We start from the raw sequence: 23,611 nt of genomic DNA, 5'->3' as shown, positions 1-23,611 counted from the left end.
AAATCTTTATTGTGTTATTTTCAATTAATAAAGGAAACACTGTGATTCTAAAGTACAAAGTTGCTTGAATCTATTTAGTAACTGTTTAGGTTAACCCAAATAATAATAATAATAACCCACATTTTTAAAGTTGTCAATTTAAATGTTAAATAAAAATCGATTATATTATTTTATTTGGGTATAATGTATTTCCATTTTTCTTAAAATTGATACATAAAAATGAATTTTCAATCATTTAATAAGTACAGTAAAATTTCAATCATTTTAAGGGATTAAAAACTATTTTTCGGAACAGACGATCAAATTATTTTTGTTCTTTAACAATTATTTTTAAAAACATTTGTGCAAATAAAACAATCGATTTTTTCAAAATTTTTATTAGGAATACTTTTTCGTATTTTGATATTTAAATTAATCTAAAAATAAGTTTTTATGATTTAAAAATTCAGACAAGAAATTATATGCAAGATATTTTTTCTTGTTAGGAAGAGATTATTGATATACAATATTTCCTGTGATAAAAGTTAAGAAAGTTGGTTTTGTCCCATTTATATATCTTTTTTTTTATTATTATTCCCCTTCTCTAAAATTGAATTTTGTCATAATTCCACATTACGCACGTACGTTAAATACTGTTGCTTCTTTTAGTTCTTTTATAGCGCAGGTTTGGATGGTAGTCGTTTGTCTTCTTTATCTTCTTTATCAAAATCAGTCCACAGTGGGCCAATCATTTTTAGTTTTTCTGTTCTTCGAGCTACGTGAGGCCAGAGCTGTGTGTACACAAAAACTGCACCGGTGTGTGAAAAATGTAATCCATCTATTAAAAATCTTGACCAATTCTAGAATAGAAAATACATTCAACTTGAAAACGAAACTAGAACTATAGAATATACTTCATATTACTGCTTATTACAGAAACCAAAACCTAGAGATATTTCTATTTTGAAAACATTTTCAACTCTTATCGAGTTGGCGTCAGCCACAAATACATTATGAAACTTTAGAACAAAATAAGCACTTTTAAATTTGAAAAATAATGAACAGTAAAATATAAAATAACTCCTTTAATACCTTAATTCTCCAGTATGAAACAAAACTGACTAATGTTTTCGATCTAAGACAAAGATCTTTATCAAGTGAATTAACGTTCCAATATTCGGAATGCAAATCAAATAATAGTGTATTACAAAGCTAATAAGAAAAACATTTAAAAATAACTAATTACTGTAAAATTTCATGCCTGCAATATACATTAAACATACAAGTAAAAATTATTTTACATCAATACTTTAACAACCATTTTTCCATTTAGTGATAGTGTGACACAATGGTTCAGTGTGAACAATACAATGCAATACACAAAGGAATGAATTTCAACCAATAAATACCCATAACCTTTTTATAATGCATTTGTTCAAAACTATGTTTATCATACATGATTAAACTGTACATAAAGACTCATTAAAAAAGGAGTAGTTGAGTAAGGTATCAGTTCACATCATACTCAACAACATGCCATCATAAAATGCTCTTTTCCTCCTTGAAGTTAATGCATATCCCTTTTGCCTGTGACTTGAAAATCTCTAGTGCCTCCAGCATTCTAATGTGTTCCAATTGGTTAGTCCTTCTAATGATGGTGGCATCATGAAGATTAGCATGTACATCGTTATCTGTCGCATATATGGCAAGGGCTGTGATATGTTTCTTGTTAGTAATATCATATCTATGTTCAGCTAGATGCTTATATAGGGATCATTTAGTAGATCCTATATATTCAAGATCTTCATTGACTCTGTCATCCCTTATGGGAACTTTGTATACCTCCCATAACATCTCCTTGTTGACTGCATCTTTTCCATTGTAAAGTAGTTGTAAACCGTGAGATTACTTCCATATATCAAACCGGCCTCTCTTTTAGCAGCTACTTCCTTGTATAACAAGTTCTTATCATGGTCACAATCAACTAAGATACATGTAGGGTTGTTACACTGTATATAATAGATATATTTATGGTTGGATGAGAAAACTCATTGTGTGTGTTTGTTTGTGTAAGCCTTGGCTAAATCGCAAATCAATCCTTTTTTTATAATCATGAATTGTAGCAATTTGTTCTAAATGTTTCAGTTCTTTTAATGTGTCATCTAAATAAGTGCAGTGCATAAAAGCTCTAATTGTAAGGGCTCTGAAAGCAGTCATTTTATACATGAATGGGTCTGCAGAGTTTGCTATGATAAACAATGGTGTATGATTGGCTTGTAGTAGACATTAGTGTATGTGTTTGTTTTTAACATTAATATTCTGATCTAAAAAATAACATTGGGTGTTACTTGTTTGGTCTAACTGGAGTGTGAGCCCATATGAATTATCATGAAATGATACCGTACTTGATTACCCTCCTTTTAATGAAAGTCTTTATATACAATATAATCGTATATGATAAACATAGTTTTGAACAAATGCATTATAAAAAGGTTATGGGTATTTATTGGTTGAAATTCATTCCTTTGTGTATTACATTGTATTGTCCACACTGAACCATTATGTCACATTATCGATAAATGGAAAAATGGTTGTTAAAGTATTGGTATAAAATAATTTTTTACTTATACGTTTAATGTATACTGCAAGCATGGAATTTCAGAGTAATTAATCATTTTTAAATGGTTTTCTTCTTAGTTTTTTAATATGTCATTGTTTGATTTTCATTCCAAATATTGGAATGTTAACTGACTTGATAAAGATTAATGATCAAAATTGTTAGTCAGTTTTGTTTTGTAGAATAACTGGAGAATTAAGGTATTAAAGGGGTTATAAGTATCCAATTTTCATTAGTAGAGAAAGACAGAACAATAAAATGACATCAGATCATTAATGTGTATTTACAAAAGATATAAAATACAATATACAATAGTGCATTTACTTAAGATGTAAATGCTCTCCTCATGCTAAATCCTTGCTTAGACTTTTGCCTTTGGTTCCCTTAAGCAATAATACAATGTTTAGAATTATAAAAATTGGGTTACATTCACAATGAGATATAAACAATAATTTAATAAAATATCTTTAGAAAATCAAAATGAACAGAATAATTAGCAGAGAGGGAGGGATAAGAAGGGCTTATGCCAAATTACAAAGTGTAAATTAGAAAAAAAATATTTTACCTGATCTTTGGACATTTCCCTGTATAAATGAACTACATCGAGACCAGAAGATACACCTAAGGAATAACATTCTGCAGCATATTTTGCAACCATTTCATTGGATCGAACTGGTATTGCACTACCTAAGGTTTAAAAATTTTCATTTATTCAGATTGCATTAATTGCTGATAATTAATTTTTGAAATAATTAATTATAAATCTATTGAGATAATTCTGAAACTTTTTCGAATTTAGTCAAATTGTTTTATAGAAGATTCAAGATCTTCATACAAAATAGTTAAAACACGATCATAATCATGAAAAATTGAAATAACTGTGTCATGCTTTACTGAAGGAAGACCTTGTTACAAATTACAGTGGTTTAAATCAAAGCCTTTTCTTAACTCATCAAAGGGATAAAACATTATTTTTAAGATTCAATATTTGAAGTAAATGCCATCTGAATTTTATTTCAAAAGAAGACAGCATAAAACAGTTTCATTATTGTAATTTTAAAAATTATCAATTAAATTCAATAAAATTTTTTGGCAGTTTTCAAATTCTTATAACTTTTCTTTCTCACTGTTCTCTTAAATTTCTTCTCTATAACCCATTTCCATGCTAGTGATAAACTGTCAGCATTAACTACCAATAACTCTTTACAATTCATCTTTCCTTATTCTTATCTCTGGATATGTGTAAAGAAATCAGCACACAGTATCAAAAATCCAGCAAAAAAACATGTAAAAATTTACTTTTTCAACCTGATGATGACCATTTAATACAGAAAAAAATGTTTGTTACAGTAAGTTTTTACATGTTTTTTGCTGGATTTTCTGTATTGTGTACTGTTTTCTTTAGATTTCTAAATGCTCAAGAAAAAAATTAATCCCAAAAAACTGTCAAAAATGCACAGTATAATTAGTATACTTCAATTACATTCTAATATACATTATATATACAAGGCATCTCTTGTATAACATGGTAGTTACATTCCGAAAAAGTGTCATGTTATGCAAATCCGTGCTATACGAAACAAAGGACTAATGCAAAACATAGGGATATGTTTCAGAAGTTAGCAAAAGAATACTAATCTTTTTCATTACTAAGAGAAATATGTTTGTTAATTAATTATTGATTATCAAAGCAATCGATAATTTATTTCCAATCACAATTAAAAGTACTGTATGACATGTTAATATTAATTTTAGTTAACTAGGGCATTTTCTTTTTACAAAGTTTTGTCATCATCTTGGCTTTTTTGTTGATCTTGATCAAAATTATCAACAACATTTTCATATTTTTTTATTTTTATCATAAAAATTCTTTTTATGTTTGCTGAAACAAAAATATGTTATTAATCGAAAATTTGTTCTAACGGTTCACGTTTGTTCAGTTGAGTATTGAGTGATTTTTCCAGAATTTATGTTCAAATACTGAATTGTTTGAGTACTGAGATACCACTATATTTTGTTTGTTATTTTTATGAATGAATTAATCATTCATAGGTAAGTAATATCTACGGTTAAAAAAGTTTAATTACTACTAAATACGGAAATTAAATATTTTTAGGTACATTTATTATAATCTATAAAAAGTGACAATTTTAAGGGCTAAAGTCTAAAAGCAACAACAATGACACTTGGTTGATAGGAGAGTTAGTGCAATTTTTTCTTCCTTGCCTATCAGTTTTCATCAAAGTAAACCTGATGAAAAGAACGAAATAATTTGAAAATTTCAATATTCTAAAATCCATGGGCAAATTTGAGACATGTGCTTACTTGAATAAAAAATTAATGAAGTTTATGCTTAAAAATTGTGAGAGTTTGAGGATTTCCAAAACTGGGTTAGAGCAAAACCCTGTTTTCTGGAGATATCCCTAATTTTCAAACAGTGTTGGAGCAAAACCATATTGTATGAAGGATACCTGTATATAAACAGTTTTAAAATTATTTTCAAATTGAATTTAAGTTTGGCAAATAATTGTGTTTTCAACAAATTTTTAAAAAACTTCAGTTTGCAATTTGGTAGTGATACAGATTATATGCAAAGATTGCATGTCATACTGTCTTTAGTTAATACAACAAATTGATAGTCATAAACATTTCTACAAGCTTCAATATACACTACTGTAAATATTTAATAGATGGTGATTAAACAAGTGTACAGTACAATAAAATTTTATCCAACGACCAATGAAACACTAACTTTATAGTTAATTCAATTAACAGTAGCATAATAAGAATACTTTAAGCATAAATGCTAAAATATTACCAATATAGCAAATTATCAATTGCATCTTACCTACACTCATACAATATTCTTGATATGTTTCATGATGATATGGCGGTGGTGTAATAAGGAGAATCTGATGTTTAGACAGACCTATTGACTGTTATAAATTTAAAATTTATTAATAAAAATTATTAAAATTTAATTTTAAGAATTTATATTTATTATTTAGCTATAATAAAAATAATCCTAATATAATCTCAGGTTGTTAAAGCATTGGAATACATCACTAAACACCTTTTTGGCTGCCGAGATTCATTTAATTTTGGCAAGCATTTTCAACCTATTAAATAGGCCATCTGAAGGCTACATATTTCTTGAAACATCTGTACCATTATGTATTGTACTTTGAAACAATATTTAAATAGAATACAAAAATAACAATGTTCAATGTAAATGCCTTTTCTTCTTTTTCTAATCTATCCTTATCGTTTCTTAAAATTTTTCAATACATAGTTGGAGCTCTTTTTACAACCAAACTAGGCCCTTTTTTATTCAGCAATTTCTTTCATGAAGTTAGTTATGTCCCTGTTAAAAGTGAATTTAGTAATTCCACTAGATTAGCTGTTTTATGTCTTAGGTTTTTTTTCAAATCTTCTAATCAGACCTTCTAACATGCTAGTAAAGATGTTCCAAGAAGTACATAGCCTGAATATGGCCTATTTAATAGGTTGAAAATGTTGCCAAAATTAAACAAATCTCAACAACCTAAAAGACATTTAGTGATAAATTTTGTTCTGTTGAGTGTAATTTAGATTATTGCATAGGAACATGTTTACAAATTTTAAAATTAATATGAAAAATTTTTTACTTTATCTTGCTGCAAATTTAAAATAACTTAATGTGCCATGGTCATATACGGCAATTCAAAGAATATTTATTAGTTCAGTAGTTTTTTCAAATTATAAATCCATAACATTAAAATAAAAATATATTTTATACATTATATTTCAAGGATATATAAGTAAAATATTCTTTAAAAAGCTTACAGTATTTAATATTTTACCTTTAAATATTCAATCATTTGATATAGATTTTGAACATATTCATCTAAGGGTACATGTTGCTGAGTAGGAGATTCTGCTCCACAACAATCATTAGCACCAAGACATATAACAAATAAAATTACCCCCTGAATATTTTCTTTATTAAATATTCGAGGGAGTAAAATTTTGCACATTCGGGTATTATATCCTGAAAATCCACGAGGAATAACATCACAAGTTCTGTAATTAAGAGAATTAAATGATTTTAATTGGTTGGTACATATTTAATATATTAAAAATCATAATTGTAAATTTGCACAAAATATTTCTTAATTTTCTAATTTTATCCTTCTGAAAGATAGAAATACCTTTGTAAACGATCAGCTAGAAGGGCACCCCATAGTCCATTTTCTGGTTCAAATGAATGCTAGGAAAAGTAAATGAAGAAATCATTATTTTAAAAATAAATACATAAAAGTTAGTTTACATTTTCTTATCTACAAGAATCTGTTGTTGTACCGGTACATAAATCTAAAATTATAATAATGAACATGAGCATAGTCATTTATTATAGTCATTATCCCACCATATATACAGTTTTCTATATAATGAAGTAAATTACACTGACATCTGGTTTAAAGAGACAATGGAATGAAGGTTGGCCATTAAGATGTTAGTCACCACTAGTTCTCCAGATGTTTCCTGTACCACACCTCCTCATAACTGCTCTGCATCTTGTAGTAATGCCACCTTCAAACTCCATCTTACTACTATTACGTTACGTAGATATAATTTATTTTGTAAAATAAATTAAACTTATTTAAATATTTACAAAATGTGTAATTTAATATATAAAAACTTAAAAAGTCAATAAAAAGTTTGAAGAAGAATAATTAGAGTGACTATTACCACTTAGTTTACAACTATTACCACTTAAATAGTTTTCTAATATGTATAAATACATGTATTAAAATATAAATTGTTCTATGTTTATTAAATTTTTAATGCATTTAAAATTAAGTAGAGATTTCCATAACTTCAAATTCAAGCAGTTTCTTAAGGAGAAACCTTCAATAGTTAATATTGTTCATATATCTTTTCAATTGCATGCTTTAAGAAATTTCTTCGTGAACATGTTCTTCATACTTACTTGATATATCAACAATTCATGGATACCAATGATGAATAATTTGAAATAATATGCTATATGTGAGGATTGCTGGCCGGAGAAGGGGGAGTCAGTCAGACTCCAGTCAAGATGAATGAGGGATAAGACTATGTGGGTAGTGTGTTGGACATACTGAGGGGAGGCATTCTTTACATTTAAAATAAACGGGTTTAAATTGTAAACTGGCAGCTTATAAAGTGTTTTGGAGAGATGCTCCTTCTCAGATGATGATCTTAAGAAAGTCCAAAGAGATTTTATCATTGATGGTGGATCCTTGAGGAATCATTGGTAGCCATGTGGCAGTGCCATGGGTAAGTTCGTATGGTCACCAGTGGTAGTAATAGATCTGGTATGGTCACCAGTGGAGCAAAGGCAAAAATGATGGTACACTACACACACGAAGAGAAGTATGCAGATTATTTTGGACTTGATAAACAGTCAGAAATCCACACTTTGTTCTTAAAATCTGGGATATTTAAAGGATTCCCCCGAATTTCTTACTTTGATTGGTTAAGATTTCCTCTTGTTGTTTTCTGATTGGTCTCCTCCCTTGTTTCCAAGTGGAAATAAGATCTGATTGGGTCACAAGAAAAGTCAATCTTCGATATTCAACTGGACTCTGATCAGGAAATGTTGATGGAATTTTGAAACCAACACTTATTTTAGACTCTTATGGTCTCTCTTCTGATGTTTTGGAATTTTTACTATTACACACAACATTTTTTTCTTTTTTCCCAGTTTCCTGATTTAATTTAACTTCGATCATTTGTGTACAAGCATCAGAGTCAAAGTTTGAACTCTCTGGACTGACACTGATCTATTCTCTAACACCTGTCAGAGTCACACTTGGGACTCACATTCTTTATGTTCATGTTGCTTTGTGCCACACTCATTCATTACGATTTCTGTTTTTGTTTTAAAGATATGTTTTTAGCATGATTAATAACAGGGTTGGACTTGCCTTATTTTCATTAGGGACCAAGATTACAACAGCCCTTTCCAATAGAACTAGAGGAGGCAGAAATTTACACCATTGTTTAGCACAGTGGTTCCCAACCTTTGTTGACTTGTGTACCCCTTGGCAGCCCATTTTCACTAAGTTTTATTTTGTGTGTTTGTCTAACAGTGGCACCTTGGTCAATTATATAGTGCTGTACAATTAATTACATGTAAAAAAGTATTTTAAATAAAAAAAGCATTGGAAAGACACAGATAAATATAATAATATTTTTATTTAAAATTGAGCATTGAGTGCTGTGACATTACCAAAAGTTCCATTGCAGAATCCAAATATTCTTATAGAATATCTGCCTTTTTTTCATACCCCCTGGTTGGGAATTGCTAGCTTAGCACATGCTCAACATATTATACACCAGTAACATCTACAGTGATTGTCCTATTAGTTTTTGAAGTAATTGGCTGGAGAGAGACTTTTTTATTAGCCTATATATATTTTTGAATTTTATATCAAAGTAATATTTTATTAGACAAACTAACAAAAAAAAAAGTGTCAAAATTAATCAAATATATTTATTAAAACAATACAGATAAATAAAAGAATTGCATAAGAAATCAAAAACATTTATTCATATTAAATATATTCATTATTACAACTTCTTAAAAACAATAACAAAAAACTAATTTTCCTAGATAAAAAATTTTATATGAATTTTAAATAATAATAATAATAAGTTATATTTTCCTTATTATTATTATTATTATTATTAAGAAAAATGTTAGAATAGCTACAATAGCTTAATTATAAAAATTGTATTTTAGATTGCTACTGATTGTGTAGATAAAATTCACAGATAATCAATTATTAAGAAATTTTTTTAGCATTTACAAACTATATGACATAAATCAGAATAATTTCAACAGGTTTATTTGTTATAATTCATTTTCATATTGATAAATTATGACGTAATGTCAAGGTAAAAAAAAAAGAGAGCAAGGTTTGTCAGCTCTATGATGTCAACAACAAATGCATCTTTGTACTATTTTATATAGTCTCTACACAAACAAATAAAAATATATATATTTCTTTATTGCCAAAAATTTTAATTAAGAGATGTACAATTTTATTGCAGATAAAACAAAACAATAAATACTTTTAAAATAACCACTGTTACCTTTTTTATTTAACTGTCAAATTACAAATTTAATTCAATTGGAATATGCAGTTGATCAAATAGATTTTTAAATTAAAATTAATAAACACATAAAAAGTTTTTATTATATATTCATTACAATATAAATTATATACAATAAATAAATATTACTTATTTACATAAAACTAATGATGAAAAAAATAAAACACAAAAATAATAATAAAATAAATATTCTACATACATTTTATTTAATTTTTAAATTTTTCTCAATATTAAATCAGTCAAAGACATCATGGAAATAATCTGAATTAATCATGAAATATGTTATTTAAATCAAAGTTTTATGTTCAATTTCACAAAAATAAGAATTATAAATTTATTTCTTCATATATTTACAAAAAGTAATAAAATTAACCATACTCTTAGAACCAAATTTCATGTAAAAATCAAAATAAATTTATAATATAAAATGAAATATTTGTTGTTACATAAAAAATATAGATATATGGCTTTAAAATAATATATACAATAAATTTAATTATTATTATTTATATATTTATTATGAACTAGCTGTTACCCGCAACTTCGTCCGCGGAGGTTTTGCAAGCAAACCCCATTTACATTCAATATTTCAATAACCATAGTAATTGTTATATAACACCTGCCGCTGAAAAGAATTGCCGAGAATCAAACAAACTATCTTCAATTTGATCAATTTTCTGGAACGTTTACAATCGTTCTATAATCGAACCAATATGCAATAACAAATTTGAATTTAAAACAAATCGAACATTTTTAATTAAAATCGAAATAGNTTGAATTTAAAACAAATCGAACATTTTTAATTAAAATCGAAATAGATAAAAATATTTATAACAATGTCTGAAATGTTATCAATTTAATACACCTAAGTACTCAATGAAGACTAAACATAGTTGAAAACAAAAAATCATATCTAAAATAGTACAGTAGAAGCCGTTTTCTGGTTAAGCCTTAATGCTCTATCTCTCCTCCCTGCGGGGAAATTTTGAAAAATCCTTTCTTAATGTGAATTCCCATGGCATACCCTACTAAAACACATATAAAAAGAAAAAATCGCATCTAAAATAGTACAGTAGAAGCCATTTTTCCGGTTAAGCCTTAATGCTCTCCCTCTCCCCCCGCGGGGGAATTTCAAAAGATCCCTTCTTAGTGTGTGTTTCCATGACGTACCCTAACTGTCTACCAAATTTCACCTCTCTAGGTTAAGCGGTTTGCTCTGGGCGATGATGAATCTATAGCTGTCCCTTTCTCAGATGTTGGAGGAAAGGTATTGGGTCCCAGATTCTTACCAGATAGCTTAGTTATAAAAATTGTATTTTAGATTGCTACTGATTGTGTAGATAAAATTCACAGATAATCAATTATTAAGAAATTTTTTTAGCATTTACAAACTATATGACATAAATCAGAATAATTTCAACAGGTTTATTTGTTATAATTCATTTTCATATTGATAAATTATGACGTAATGTCAAGGTAAAAAAAAAAGAGAGCAAGGTTTGTCAGCTCTATGATGTCAACAACAAATGCATCTTTGTACTATTTTATATAGTCTCTACACAAACAAATAAAAATATATATATTTCTTTATTGCCAAAAATTTTAATTAAGAGATGTACAATTTTATTGCAGATAAAACAAAACAATAAATACTTTTAAAATAACCACTGTTACCTTTTTTATTTAACTGTCAAATTACAAATTTAATTCAATTGGAATATGCAGTTGATCAAATAGATTTTTAAATTAAAATTAATAAACACATAAAAAGTTTTTATTATATATTCATTACAATATAAATTATATACAATAAATAAATATTACTTATTTACATAAAACTAATGATGAAAAAAATAAAACACAAAAATAATAATAAAATAAATATTCTACATACATTTTATTTAATTTTTAAATTTTTCTCAATATTAAATCAGTCAAAGACATCATGGAAATAATCTGAATTAATCATGAAATATGTTATTTAAATCAAAGTTTTATGTTCAATTTCACAAAAATAAGAATTATAAATTTATTTCTTCATATATTTACAAAAAGTAATAAAATTAACCATACTCTTAGAACCAAATTTCATGTAAAAATCAAAATAAATTTATAATATAAAATGAAATATTTGTTGTTACATAAAAAATATAGATATATGGCTTTAAAATAATATATACAATAAATTTAATTATTATTATTTATATATTTATTATGAACTAGCTGTTACCCGCAACTTCGTCCGCGGAGGTTTTGCAAGCAAACCCCATTTACATTCAATATTTCAATAACCATAGTAATTGTTATATAACACCTGCCGCTGAAAAGAATTGCCGAGAATCAAACAAACTATCTTCAATTTGATCAATTTTCTGGAACGTTTACAATCGTTCTATAATCGAACCAATATGCAATAACAAATTTGAATTTAAAACAAATCGAACATTTTTAATTAAAATCGAAATAGATAAAAATATTTATAACAATGTCTGAAATGTTATCAATTTAATACACCTAAGTACTCAATGAAGACTAAACGTAGNGCAATTTCTTTCATGAAGTTAGTTATGTCCCTGTTAAAAGTGAATTTAGTAATTCCACTAGATTAGCTGTTTTATGTCTTAGGTTTTTTTTCAAATCTTCTAATCAGACCTTCTAACATGCTAGTAAAGATGTTCCAAGAAGTACATAGCCTGAATATGGCCTATTTAATAGGTTGAAAATGTTGCCAAAATTAAACAAATCTCAACAACCTAAAAGACATTTAGTGATAAATTTTGTTCTGTTGAGTGTAATTTAGATTATTGCATAGGAACATGTTTACAAATTTTAAAATTAATATGAAAAATTTTTTACTTTATCTTGCTGCAAATTTAAAATAACTTAATGTGCCATGGTCATATACGGCAATTCAAAGAATATTTATTAGTTCAGTAGTTTTTTCAAATTATAAATCCATAACATTAAAATAAAAATATATACACTGGTGTTTAAAATTAAAAGAATTTGCACATTTTGTTGAATTTCTGAAAAAGCAACAAATACATTTTAATGAAATTTGGTTTAGATACACAGTTATATAAGAGAAAAAGTATACTATACAACAGTCATGATATGCACTCATGATTGTCAGTAAGGCTCATCAGCACAGGAATGTTCCAAAAACCTACATTGCAATATCAAACATAAAGTGACTCTAATATGGGGTATGGTCACATCTCACAGTCATACAGATCTCACATTGTGACATCATACTGGAAATGAGGCAGCTGATGAGTTCTGTGGCAGTCAGTCCCACTCCTGCAGCAATGCAGTTTTCAGCTTCTGGGTGGTTTATCAGAGGGTTATCTATAGTTCTCAGAGGAGGGATTGTAAGCTGCAATTGCCCTCCCAAGAGCATCCCAGACATGTTCAATAGGGTTTAGGTCTGGATATCTGGCTGGCCAATCCATCTGGCAAATATCCTCACTTTCAAGATAATCATCAACCAGATGAGCCCTACAGGGACAAGCATTGTCATCCATAAAAATGAACCAAGGACCAATTGTGCACCTGAAAAGTAAAACATAGGGCTGTAAGATCTCATCCCTATACCTCTCAGCAGTCAGGAAGTCTCTATCAAACACATGGAGAGATGTGCAACATGATACCTGTCCAGACCATGACATCTCCACTGCCATAGCTGTCCCTTTCTCAGATGTTGGAGGAAAGGCATTGGGTCCCAGATTCTTACCAGATGAAGGTGCATCAAGAATCCATGTCCAGGCTCAATCGTGACTCATCTGTGAAGAGAACTGTACCCCAGTGAAGTCTTGTCCAAGGCTGATGATGTCTACACCATGCCAAATGTGCTCTCATGTGCTGAGGTGAGATGCAAACAGCGAGTCTTCTGGCAAAAAGCCCTCTGGAAAACTATAACCCTTGAAACTCAGGTTCCAGTGGCAGCAAGCTCACATGATATCTGTAAAGCTGTAGCAGTCCTGTGGCACCTCACTGAAAGTACTAAATAATGATCTTCATTGGCCATCATGGCTCTTGGTTGACCTTGCCCAGACCTTTTCGATATGGATCCAGTGTCCTTAGTGTTTCCACAAAATTGCAGACAACACTGAACATTATATTCAGCATTACATTACATTACATTACTCTGTAGCAACCTGCACTTGTGATTGCCCCACCTTCAATCTACCCATGATTCTCCACCTCATTCCATCATAAATACATTCGTGGCTACTCATTTTATTTGGTTCAGTTTCATAAGCAATCAACTCTTGCAAGAAAAACAATGAATGTCATCAAGGAGTACGAGCAAACTAATCACAGACAAAGCCAAGTGTGCTTTTCATGCCCTCCACTGTCAAAGCTGTATAAGCTTACAAATTCAACACTAAAAATTTGCATTCTTATTCAGTGGCATAATTGTACTTTTGGTTCATTGCTTTTTGTTAAAATCAATAAAATGTGCAAATTCTCTCAATTTTGAATGTCAATTTACAATGTCATTTTCATAAATTACACATCATAAGTCACTTTTTTTTATGTTATCATACTATTACTAAATTCTTATTACCATGAGAAACCTCTGGATATTCTGGTAAAATTAATTATAGTTAGCTACTTCCTTGTAAATTATACCAATGTTTATTTATTATAGTAAAATGTATCTACATCTACCCTAATGATAAATTTGCACTCTTTTGTGTATTATGTATTTGGAGATTCCCACTGTTATCTGGGAACAGTGGGAATTTATCTTAATCTCAAGAACATTGTTGGATACATGAAAGTCGAGACCAGATATGGAAAGCTTAAGGGCAAGAGGCCCCAATAAACTAAACACAAACTTCTATTTTGGGCCAGAAGTCAAGTTATTTCAATTCAAAAATTTTCTCTTGAATGGAGTTAGATAAATGACCATCATGACTCTTGTCAACTGGAAAAGTATGACGTACAGGGGCAAGACACTACTAAACTTAAATGCACTGTGACGAAAAATTGCAGCCTGGCATTATGACAAAGTCACAATAAATAATTGCTTATATTTAAAACTCTCCAAAAACATGTAGAATACAATGATTTATATTTGGAAATAGACTATTTGACTTACCTTCAATGCTTTAGTTCAAGACATTAAAAAATATATATATGCTATTTAAAGATATCTGTTTTAATGTATTAAACATTTATTGGATAAATTAGTATTTTTGCATAATATTTTATAGTTGCTATATCATCACTAAGTTAATTAGGTAATATTTTTTGAAACATTACAATTCAATAACAAATGTAATGTGTAATTTGTCAAGTGAGCTCTAAAATTTCTCTGCTGAACTTTTTATATATCAATTAAAAATTGCTATTTATCACAAACACATATCTGTAAAGCCTGATAATGGACAGTTATAACTGATAATTGATCATATATATATTATAACATAAGATGAAATGAAAAAATAATTAAAAATTATTATGAATTCATGGTCAAATGTCTTTCACTAAAAATAGAATACAATTTGATAAAACTACAAAAAACGTCTTATGGGAGAGCTTCATACATGTAGTAAGAACTGAAAATAGATAACCTTGAGTTTTTTGTTTTAGTCCTAATTATCTCTGGTTAATGAAGTTAAAACTATTTAAAATTAATAAAATACATAATCAAAGAAATAATACAGTAAAGTGTTTTAATTTTATTATCTTCAAATAATTAGGAATAAAACATAGAACTAAGGTAATCCACTTGATTTAAATTAATTCAACAAATACATAATAAAACACAAAAGTATTTAAAAACAAAGAAACAAACAAAAATTCATTAACAATATGCAAACTATTTTGCAGATTTACTAAGAAATAAAAATTTTATAAATTCTCTTGAAATATAAATTCACAATTATAATTTAACACAAAAAGTACTTGAATGTTTAAATGTGTCGATAAATATAAAACAAACTATATGTTTGAAAATGTTTAAATGTATATAATTTAAATGGATAGGATAATGTAGCAAATAAATACTTAAAAAAAAAAAAATTTAAATATGCTTTTATATTAAAAAAACTCACTGTCTTAAATATGTAAATTCTACACAATTTTATCCAGATATTTTAATTTTCTTATAAAATATACACAAAATATGAAGTCTACATTATTAGCATTTTACAGAAGAAAGTAATGGTAATTTAGAATGATGAACAGAAGAAGAACAATTTTAAATTGAAATACTGATATAAAGAATTTTTTAGATCCCAGAAAACAGGTCATAGGAATCTGAAAGCTCTAGGAAAATTGAAGATATCATTAAATAATGTAAACTCTAATTAGGCAATTAAACATTTCATTCAAACACAACCAACAACAGACTTATCATATGCTATGTTTATTCAACAATTAAAAATTCACAATTAAAACTCCAATATGCAATTTGACAACAAAAAAGCATTGATATTCTCTTCAGCTGGTTTTAATTTACAACCTTTTTAACAGACACATAGTACTACTAAAAATCTACTATTTTTTATCATCTCCCTTTTTAAATTATTATATAAAACATATCTACAACCCTAAGATTAGCACAGATATAAATGATAGTTTATATCTATAGATTAAAGTTTCAAATTACGCAGTTAATTAAGTTTTTTAATAACATTGGAAATTCTAAATTATTGTTTTATTTTATACATTGTTATTAATGTTTTAGAACATACGCTGCTACACGAAATGTTTTAGTACATACATTGCTTTTTACTCAATGATTGCAACATTGTGTAAAGGTGTGCGAAGGTGGTGTGCTTTTATAATTGTTTTATAAAGTCTTAAAAATCTCTGTAATGGTTGATTTAAATGTTGAAGATTTGTCCTTTTGTAAAACAGCACAGATAGTACATTGTCATCAATCAACAATTGTGTGTTTGTTACAAAAGTGGCACAAACATTGAAAGAAATGCTGGATGAGGAGATAAACATGTGAGTATGTGTGCAGGATAGGTTGATAAAGAGTCTCATCTTATGATAATGTTTTGTTAGTTCTTTCGAACTTAAAGTGGAAAGAGCTGACAGGCATAAAAGCAAATATACCAACTGTACAATGTCTTGGATTCAAAAGTCAGCTGTCCACTTAAGAAGCTATTACCAAAGAGTAAAGTGCACTGCACAGACAGCAAATTATATGGACTAAACAGAATTTGGATTAGAATATTAAAATTTGAAATTCTGTTAAAATACTGTTCTATTACAGGATGTCCAAGAAAAATCTTCAGTATTATATTATTATACAAATTCAAAACACAATAATAAAAAAAAATATTACATATATGTTAGTAGTATATATGTTACCGGCCAAACCTGATTTCAGGCCAAAATAGTTTATCCTACCCATGTCAGGATATACCAGTTTAGTCTAGGATAATCTAGTTTGGCCTAAATACTTTAGGCTTAACTAGTTTGACCTAGGCCGAACTGATTTATGTACTACAAATAGATGCCAGTGTAAAAAAAAATGATTTTGTGTAATTTGAATTGCCACCACAGTACACCCAGTGGTTAAAGTGTACCTAAGTAACCCCAATGGCAATGCTTTGGTTAGGTTGGTTTGGTTAGGTTAACTACATTTTTAGTAGACGTTTCCTTTTTTTCTTTTGTTCAAGAACTACCGTGAATCAATAACTAGTGACGTTAAACAATGGGCGGCCTAAACAGTCTGAAGTGCCGCCATTGGGGCTACCTAGATACACTTTAACCCACCCTGTAAAAATAAATAAAAGATTAAATATTTTATATGTTACACTAAGAAACACAAGCAAGTTCTTTTTTTAATTTTAGTTTGACTTTAAAAGTTTTTATTATTTCGTTTGAATTTTTAAAAATATTTTCGAAAGTTAATTACCTTTAAAAGTGCATGGTTTAATAATAAAAAAAAAAAATACAAATTGATAAGTACTGACTAGCTTATTTTTATTTTATAGTTTTGTACAAGTGTTGTGTCATTTCTAATCAGTACCGTTTTTTATAATTAAGTAGACTATGTTTGAATAGATATTGTTCATCTAATTGATTGCCTTTTAATTTTATTTTAACCATTAATATACTTAAATCAGGCCTGGCCAACCCGTGGCCCGTCACATTAAATTGTGTGGCCCGCTAAACAATATTACATATCTATTAAAACTTTCTTTTTCTGTTTTGTGTATACTGAAACAATTAAATAAATGACAATTTGCATGTGTCATTGTTGTAATGTGCAAGTGCAAGTACGAACTCTTGGTATAACAACGAAATCTTATTCATTTTGTATTTGTTTTACTTTTTTAAAAGCATGTTTGCCTAAATTGTGGCCCATTGTAATGTTACACGTGATCAAAGTGGCCCGTGAAACAATTTGGGTTGGCCAGGCCTGACTTAAATAATAATTCTAAATCAGTTCGGCCTAGGACAAACTAGTTAAGCTTAACGTATTTAGGCCAAACTAGATTGTCCTAGGCTAAACTAGTATATCCTGACATGCGTAGGATAAACTTGTTTGGCCTGAAATTGGGTTTGGCCGGTAACATATACATTAAAAAAAATAATTATATCCAGTAGATTCTCCCATATCTGAACTAATGTGGATGGGAGTGATCTAGAAGATATAAAAATCTGTATAAGAGAGTGTGATAATTTTTAAATATATGCCTACTATATGTATAAAAATTGTTTTTGACTTTGACACTTATTTTTGACAATTACAATTAATTTTGAAAGTATTGTGTTGAAGTTGTTTGTTTAGTTCTTGATTTGCTGACAAGCTGCTGTATCACATCAATATTTCATTATTATCAAGTCAGCAGTGGTTGGTGCATTGTGCTCTTCTATAAACTTCAAAGCAACCTTAAAAACATTTTAAAATGTTCACATTGCAGTATGGAAATATATATATATAAAATATAAATAATATATTTGAAAATATTATACACTGCTCCGAATTTCTCAATTCGGAGCAGTGTATAATATTTTCAAAAATTTTTGGTTGCCTTTGATCAGTCCAGATAAGGTAGAGTCTATTGTAAATATACAGGAGCAGCTGTAAGGGTCTAGAAGAGCCAAGTTTGGCCATTACTGACCTATAATACTGCTTGATGGAAACAAAAAAGTTTCTGGAGAGTCAAATGATACAGAGCTAAATATTTAGTAGCAACGTCAACAGGCTAAACTTTATAAATGGGTTTGTGAATGCAGAGTGCTACAGAAATATTTTATCTGCCAAGTTAATTCCAATAATCAAGAAACACATTCATAATACAAAATTCTACATCTTCCAGAACAACTGTGTGTCATTTCCCCATACCAAGATGGAAAGTGAAGTATAACATTTCTTTCTCTATGGTTTGTTAGCATTGTTGTCATCTAAATCAACAAACTACTGTTTAAGTAAAGTGTTCTTACAAGAGGCCCAGAAATGCCTAACCTCTTTAATAAGAGTTCTATAAAAGCTATTCTGGGAATATTTCATGGCAATACAGTACAAAGTTTCTGGTGTCAGTAAGTAGCAAAAAGTCTTAAGGATTTTTTTTTCATTGCATATGGCCAATAACTATACAATTTTGCAGTTTCATAAAACAAAGCACATTTTAAATTAAATAATTGGCATTTGTAATTTCTAGACATTGGCAATAGAAAGGCTATAAAAAAACAAATTCATCAGTAAGTATAATGTTACTCAATTTACTCTTTATGTCATAGAATTTTTAAATAAAAACTTCCTTTAGTGGCCAATATTTGTACCGTTTACTCATTATCATTTAGTAAAGTTTTTTACAAATTGCTTTTCTTATCATTTATGACAATTATACAAGATGAAAATGCATTCACTACCACAGATATCATGTATTATACATAAAGTTAATTTTTAAACAAGAAAACTTGAAGTTTTTTAAATGTTTAAAACAAAACAGAAAATATTTACATTCCAAACTTAAAAACTTATTTCAATGCTGTAAATTTCATGAACTAAAATTCAAATACATTTTCCATATATAAATAACATCTAATACTTTTATAGATTAGATCATAATCGTAATATTAGTTTAACAAACAATGTACTATTGTGATTTACATTTACATGTAAGTATTCATCTTATTTATGCATATTACATACTATATTAAAGTGAACAATTACAAAAACAATTTCTAAAAATATTTAATGCATAAAACCACATCCCTCTAATTATTATATAGAATAACTCAATAGAATTTTTTCCAGATCTTAAGAAAATTCATATATACCCTGCACAAACTGAAATTATTATAAGTTCATGTAACAAGTAATGATCAATTTTAGTGGTCATTATCTGTGTTTGACCTTTCAAATCTTTCTGCAATATAATTTTTAGTACAAAGAATTTATTTTCATAAGGCTCCATCAACAAGATTATATCTGGAGACTGAGTCAGCTAATATATTGTTATATTAACCAACTATTCAAGATTTCTATCAATGTAAATGGATTTAATTCAGGTAGAGAATACATTAAAAAAAATATATCTATAGAATTATGATGAGAATGCACAATCTTATTTATCATTATTTTAGAATGGTAACAGTTCACATCATTTATAGACTTCATTAAAGTAATTTTAAATCATGATATGTACAATTTGGAATTGGTATTTTAAAAAACAGTAAAAATGGTCATTTCAAATTGTACATACCAATGATTTAAAATCACTGTAATTAAGTTTATAAATGATATGGACCATCACAAAGATCCTGCCAAATTTGAATAAATTTAAATGTATCTTTAATGGCAAATAAACCATTAAATTGTAACTTTATATTATCTTCAATATAATTTTAACTTTTTATTTAATCTTCGATCTGTAACTTTCATTTCTTTTATTATTATTACTTTTTTCTTAAATGTTTTCAAATTTTATATTGATTGAAAATCTAAACACTTCAATTTAAAGAAAACTGTTAATAAAATCTCAACCTTTTTCATTTTTTAATTACTGTATTTCATTACAGTATTTGAAATAATACATTTAAAAAAAATGCATCAATCTCTAATGTATAAAATAAAAAATTTATATGAGAAATTTATGATTTTTTTTATACACAACTTATTTTATTTTTTNTAACACTTACCCGATCACTTGATTCATAATACCAGACGTAACGTTCGAGTTATTCGACTTTATATTTTGTTTTGGTGTCTACACGTTTTGAAAAATTAAAACCGATCGGATTGTTATTAGGAATGGCAATATTTGAATGCATTACTCCCTACCTGTGTTAAGGAATCGCCAAATAATATAATCTTGGGCCATTTTAATTGGTAGGAATCCATACTATACTATTTTTTTGGTAAAAATTTCGTTTTAAATTATCCTATTTTTCCTAAATAGATAAATGAAATATTTTCAGCATTTTTTGAGAATCTCTTTGGTCCACATGGCCAGCGATCGAGGCGACACGAGCATACAATTTTATTTTTAAAATTTAAAATTAATTAATTTTATTTCATATTAAATTTTAATGTAAGATAAATACTGCTCATTAAATGATAATATTAAATTAAAGTATATTAAAAATTAAATTATGAATAGGTTAATATATTTTAAATAAACGTTTACGAGTCCTTCAATGAAATGACCGCATATCCGCTCGGACATCCGGCCGAGTGGTCAAGGCGCTTTGAAGGACCCGGGTTCGAGTCCGGATTGGTCACTAAATCTCCAGGAATTTTTCGGGGGTGGTCCGTCTGGATATGTCGGGCTCCGTCCCTCACCCCATTGTGGGACTGGCCTATAATGGGCATGCTGAAAGAGTTTTAAAAAAACCTCATACCAGACCAGTCCAACACGTCGTGATGAAAAACTCAGGATTTGGACTCGATCTCCATTCCTCCAGAGATGCAAGCGCTGAAATTTTAACTTTTTCGGCTATCTGTAGTTTTTTTAAAACAATATATAACACACTCTTGCTAATCCGTCGTATCCCTCGCCTATGCGCTTTCATTTCTATAAAATTGTTATTCATATTAATCATGCTATTTTCTTGTTTACTCGGATCTCATTTCTGTATACAGTATTGTATGTTAGCATTTCAGTATTATTTGTCCACCTGCCTATAAAAATAATAAGTACCGATAGGCGATAGGTCACGTCATTCGTCGGCGTTAGGCAGACATAATTCCTATGCACTCTTTGGTAATCCGGCATTCTGCGCAAATATTAGCCGGATTAGCAAGACTTTAGTGCAAAAGAAAAGCTTGAAAGAGAATTTGTAACTATGTAAGAGGAAAAATTGAAATACAGTATATAGTTATATTAAAACGTAGTGTGTTGATGTTAATTTGACACCTAGCCTACATTATTTAATATAAAACTTCATGAAAACTTTCTAGAGGCTTTCATCATTTCCAGTTCGATTTCTGATCCTCCAGAGCGGCAGAATAACGCATCTCTCATCATATTTGGGTACTTAAAGTAACAGAAAAAGTGTGCTGCAAAGTTTAGCTCTTGTAAAAAAAAAGTCCAGTATTGAGTTGTTTAACTTTCCCGGCAACATTTAAAATTGCATGGGGCACCATCAGTTAAAAATATAAAAAGTTTTTAATATCATAACTATTACGAAATGGTAACAACCTTATTTTTGGGGGGTAGGGATTGGTTTTAGTTAAAAATTGTAAATGCTAATAACGAGTAAAATTGTCATTAAGTCCGAACCTACTGGAGATACACACAACGCCCATTATCTCCCTACCCCCTCGACTTTTAATTGCCAAAATTTAACAGCATCCTTAATTAATACACAAAAATCTACCTGCAAAATTTCAAACATTATCGACAAAAAGCACAGGAGTTATTAAGCTTCAAAGAGGGTGAACATAATCGTGCCCTACAAACACTAACATCCATAATACAGAAAACCTTGAGTTTTTTGCATTTCTCGACGTTTCAAGGTCCCAAGTCCAAAAATGTAAAAATCTTGAGGAGTCATTTTTTGAACGATCGCCATACTTTCCCTCTGTTATATATAACAGAATCAGGAAAGTAAAATTGATCGGACTTTGAACGATTTAGAATTCGAACGGCCACTTAGAATGAATTAAATTCGAAGTACGAGGTACCACTATACCTTGTGTTATCTTTTTCTTTGTATTTTTGATTTTTCAAATAATTTTTGTTCAAAAATTTATGGACCCTACTGTATTTAAGTACTGAATTACAAAGTTAAGTTTCTTATGGCATGTCTACATGAGACACTCATCATTTAAAAGTCAAAGTTATATTGGAGTTGGTATTGATTTCACAGCAGCAATTTTTTTTTTTTATGAATCATTGAGTTATTTTTTAAATCCCCAAGATATATATTTTATTCAATAATAAAACATGAAGCGTGCAATGCAATGCCTTAAAGTGCCAGAGTGCAAGACCTCTGACTTTCGGCGCCTAAAACGTTACGTCTTATAAAAACGTTTATAAAAAAATAATACATTGATCAATATTTGAAAAATATGAATAGGTTAAAATAAACTAATTAGAATATATTTCAAGATATCTTTGTGTATTATTAAAATACTTTATACGGATTTTACGAAATAATTATTAGAAAATAACAATAAATGGATTTGGGTAAATCTTATTAGATATCACAAAATGGCAAAGCCAAAAAGTAAAGTCAAGAAGAACCCAAATTAAATTGGTTATCTATACTAATATTATAAAGAGGTAATGTATGTATGTATGTATGTATGTATGTAAGTTTGTTTGCAGCAGGTAATCTCCGAAACTACTCATTTGATTTCAAAAATTCTTTCACCAATATTTAGAATGGAACCTCAGGGTGGACATAGGCTGTATATTATTCCGTTAAACATTCATATAAATTAAA

At 28.5% G+C, this 23,611-nt stretch overlaps 1 protein-coding gene across 1 annotated transcript; it reads right to left on the bottom strand.

Moving 5' to 3' along the window:
• Positions 1 to 504: 504 nt before the first annotated feature.
• On the bottom strand, positions 505 to 21,176 carry LOC111622132 (isoamyl acetate-hydrolyzing esterase 1 homolog). Its single transcript, XM_023364461.1, has 6 exons — positions 21,003 to 21,176; positions 6,787 to 6,845; positions 6,439 to 6,658; positions 5,445 to 5,532; positions 3,162 to 3,283; positions 505 to 839 (listed from the first exon to the last, which is right to left on the bottom strand). Exons 1-6 carry the CDS (start codon positions 21,060 to 21,062, stop codon positions 654 to 656), a joined length of 735 nt encoding a protein of 244 aa, XP_023220229.1. The 5' UTR covers positions 21,063 to 21,176; the 3' UTR covers positions 505 to 653.
• Between the last annotated feature and the right edge of the window lie 2,435 nt (positions 21,177 to 23,611).

Source organism: Centruroides sculpturatus, unplaced genomic scaffold (genome assembly GCF_000671375.1).
Source record: "Centruroides sculpturatus isolate CEXI.00-Female unplaced genomic scaffold, Cexi_2.0 scaffold14, whole genome shotgun sequence".
NCBI classification, from domain to species: Eukaryota; Metazoa; Arthropoda; class Arachnida; order Scorpiones; family Buthidae; genus Centruroides; species Centruroides sculpturatus.
The sequence above is the reverse complement of the archived record's forward strand: the minus strand, read 5'-3'. Positions and strand labels throughout refer to the sequence as shown.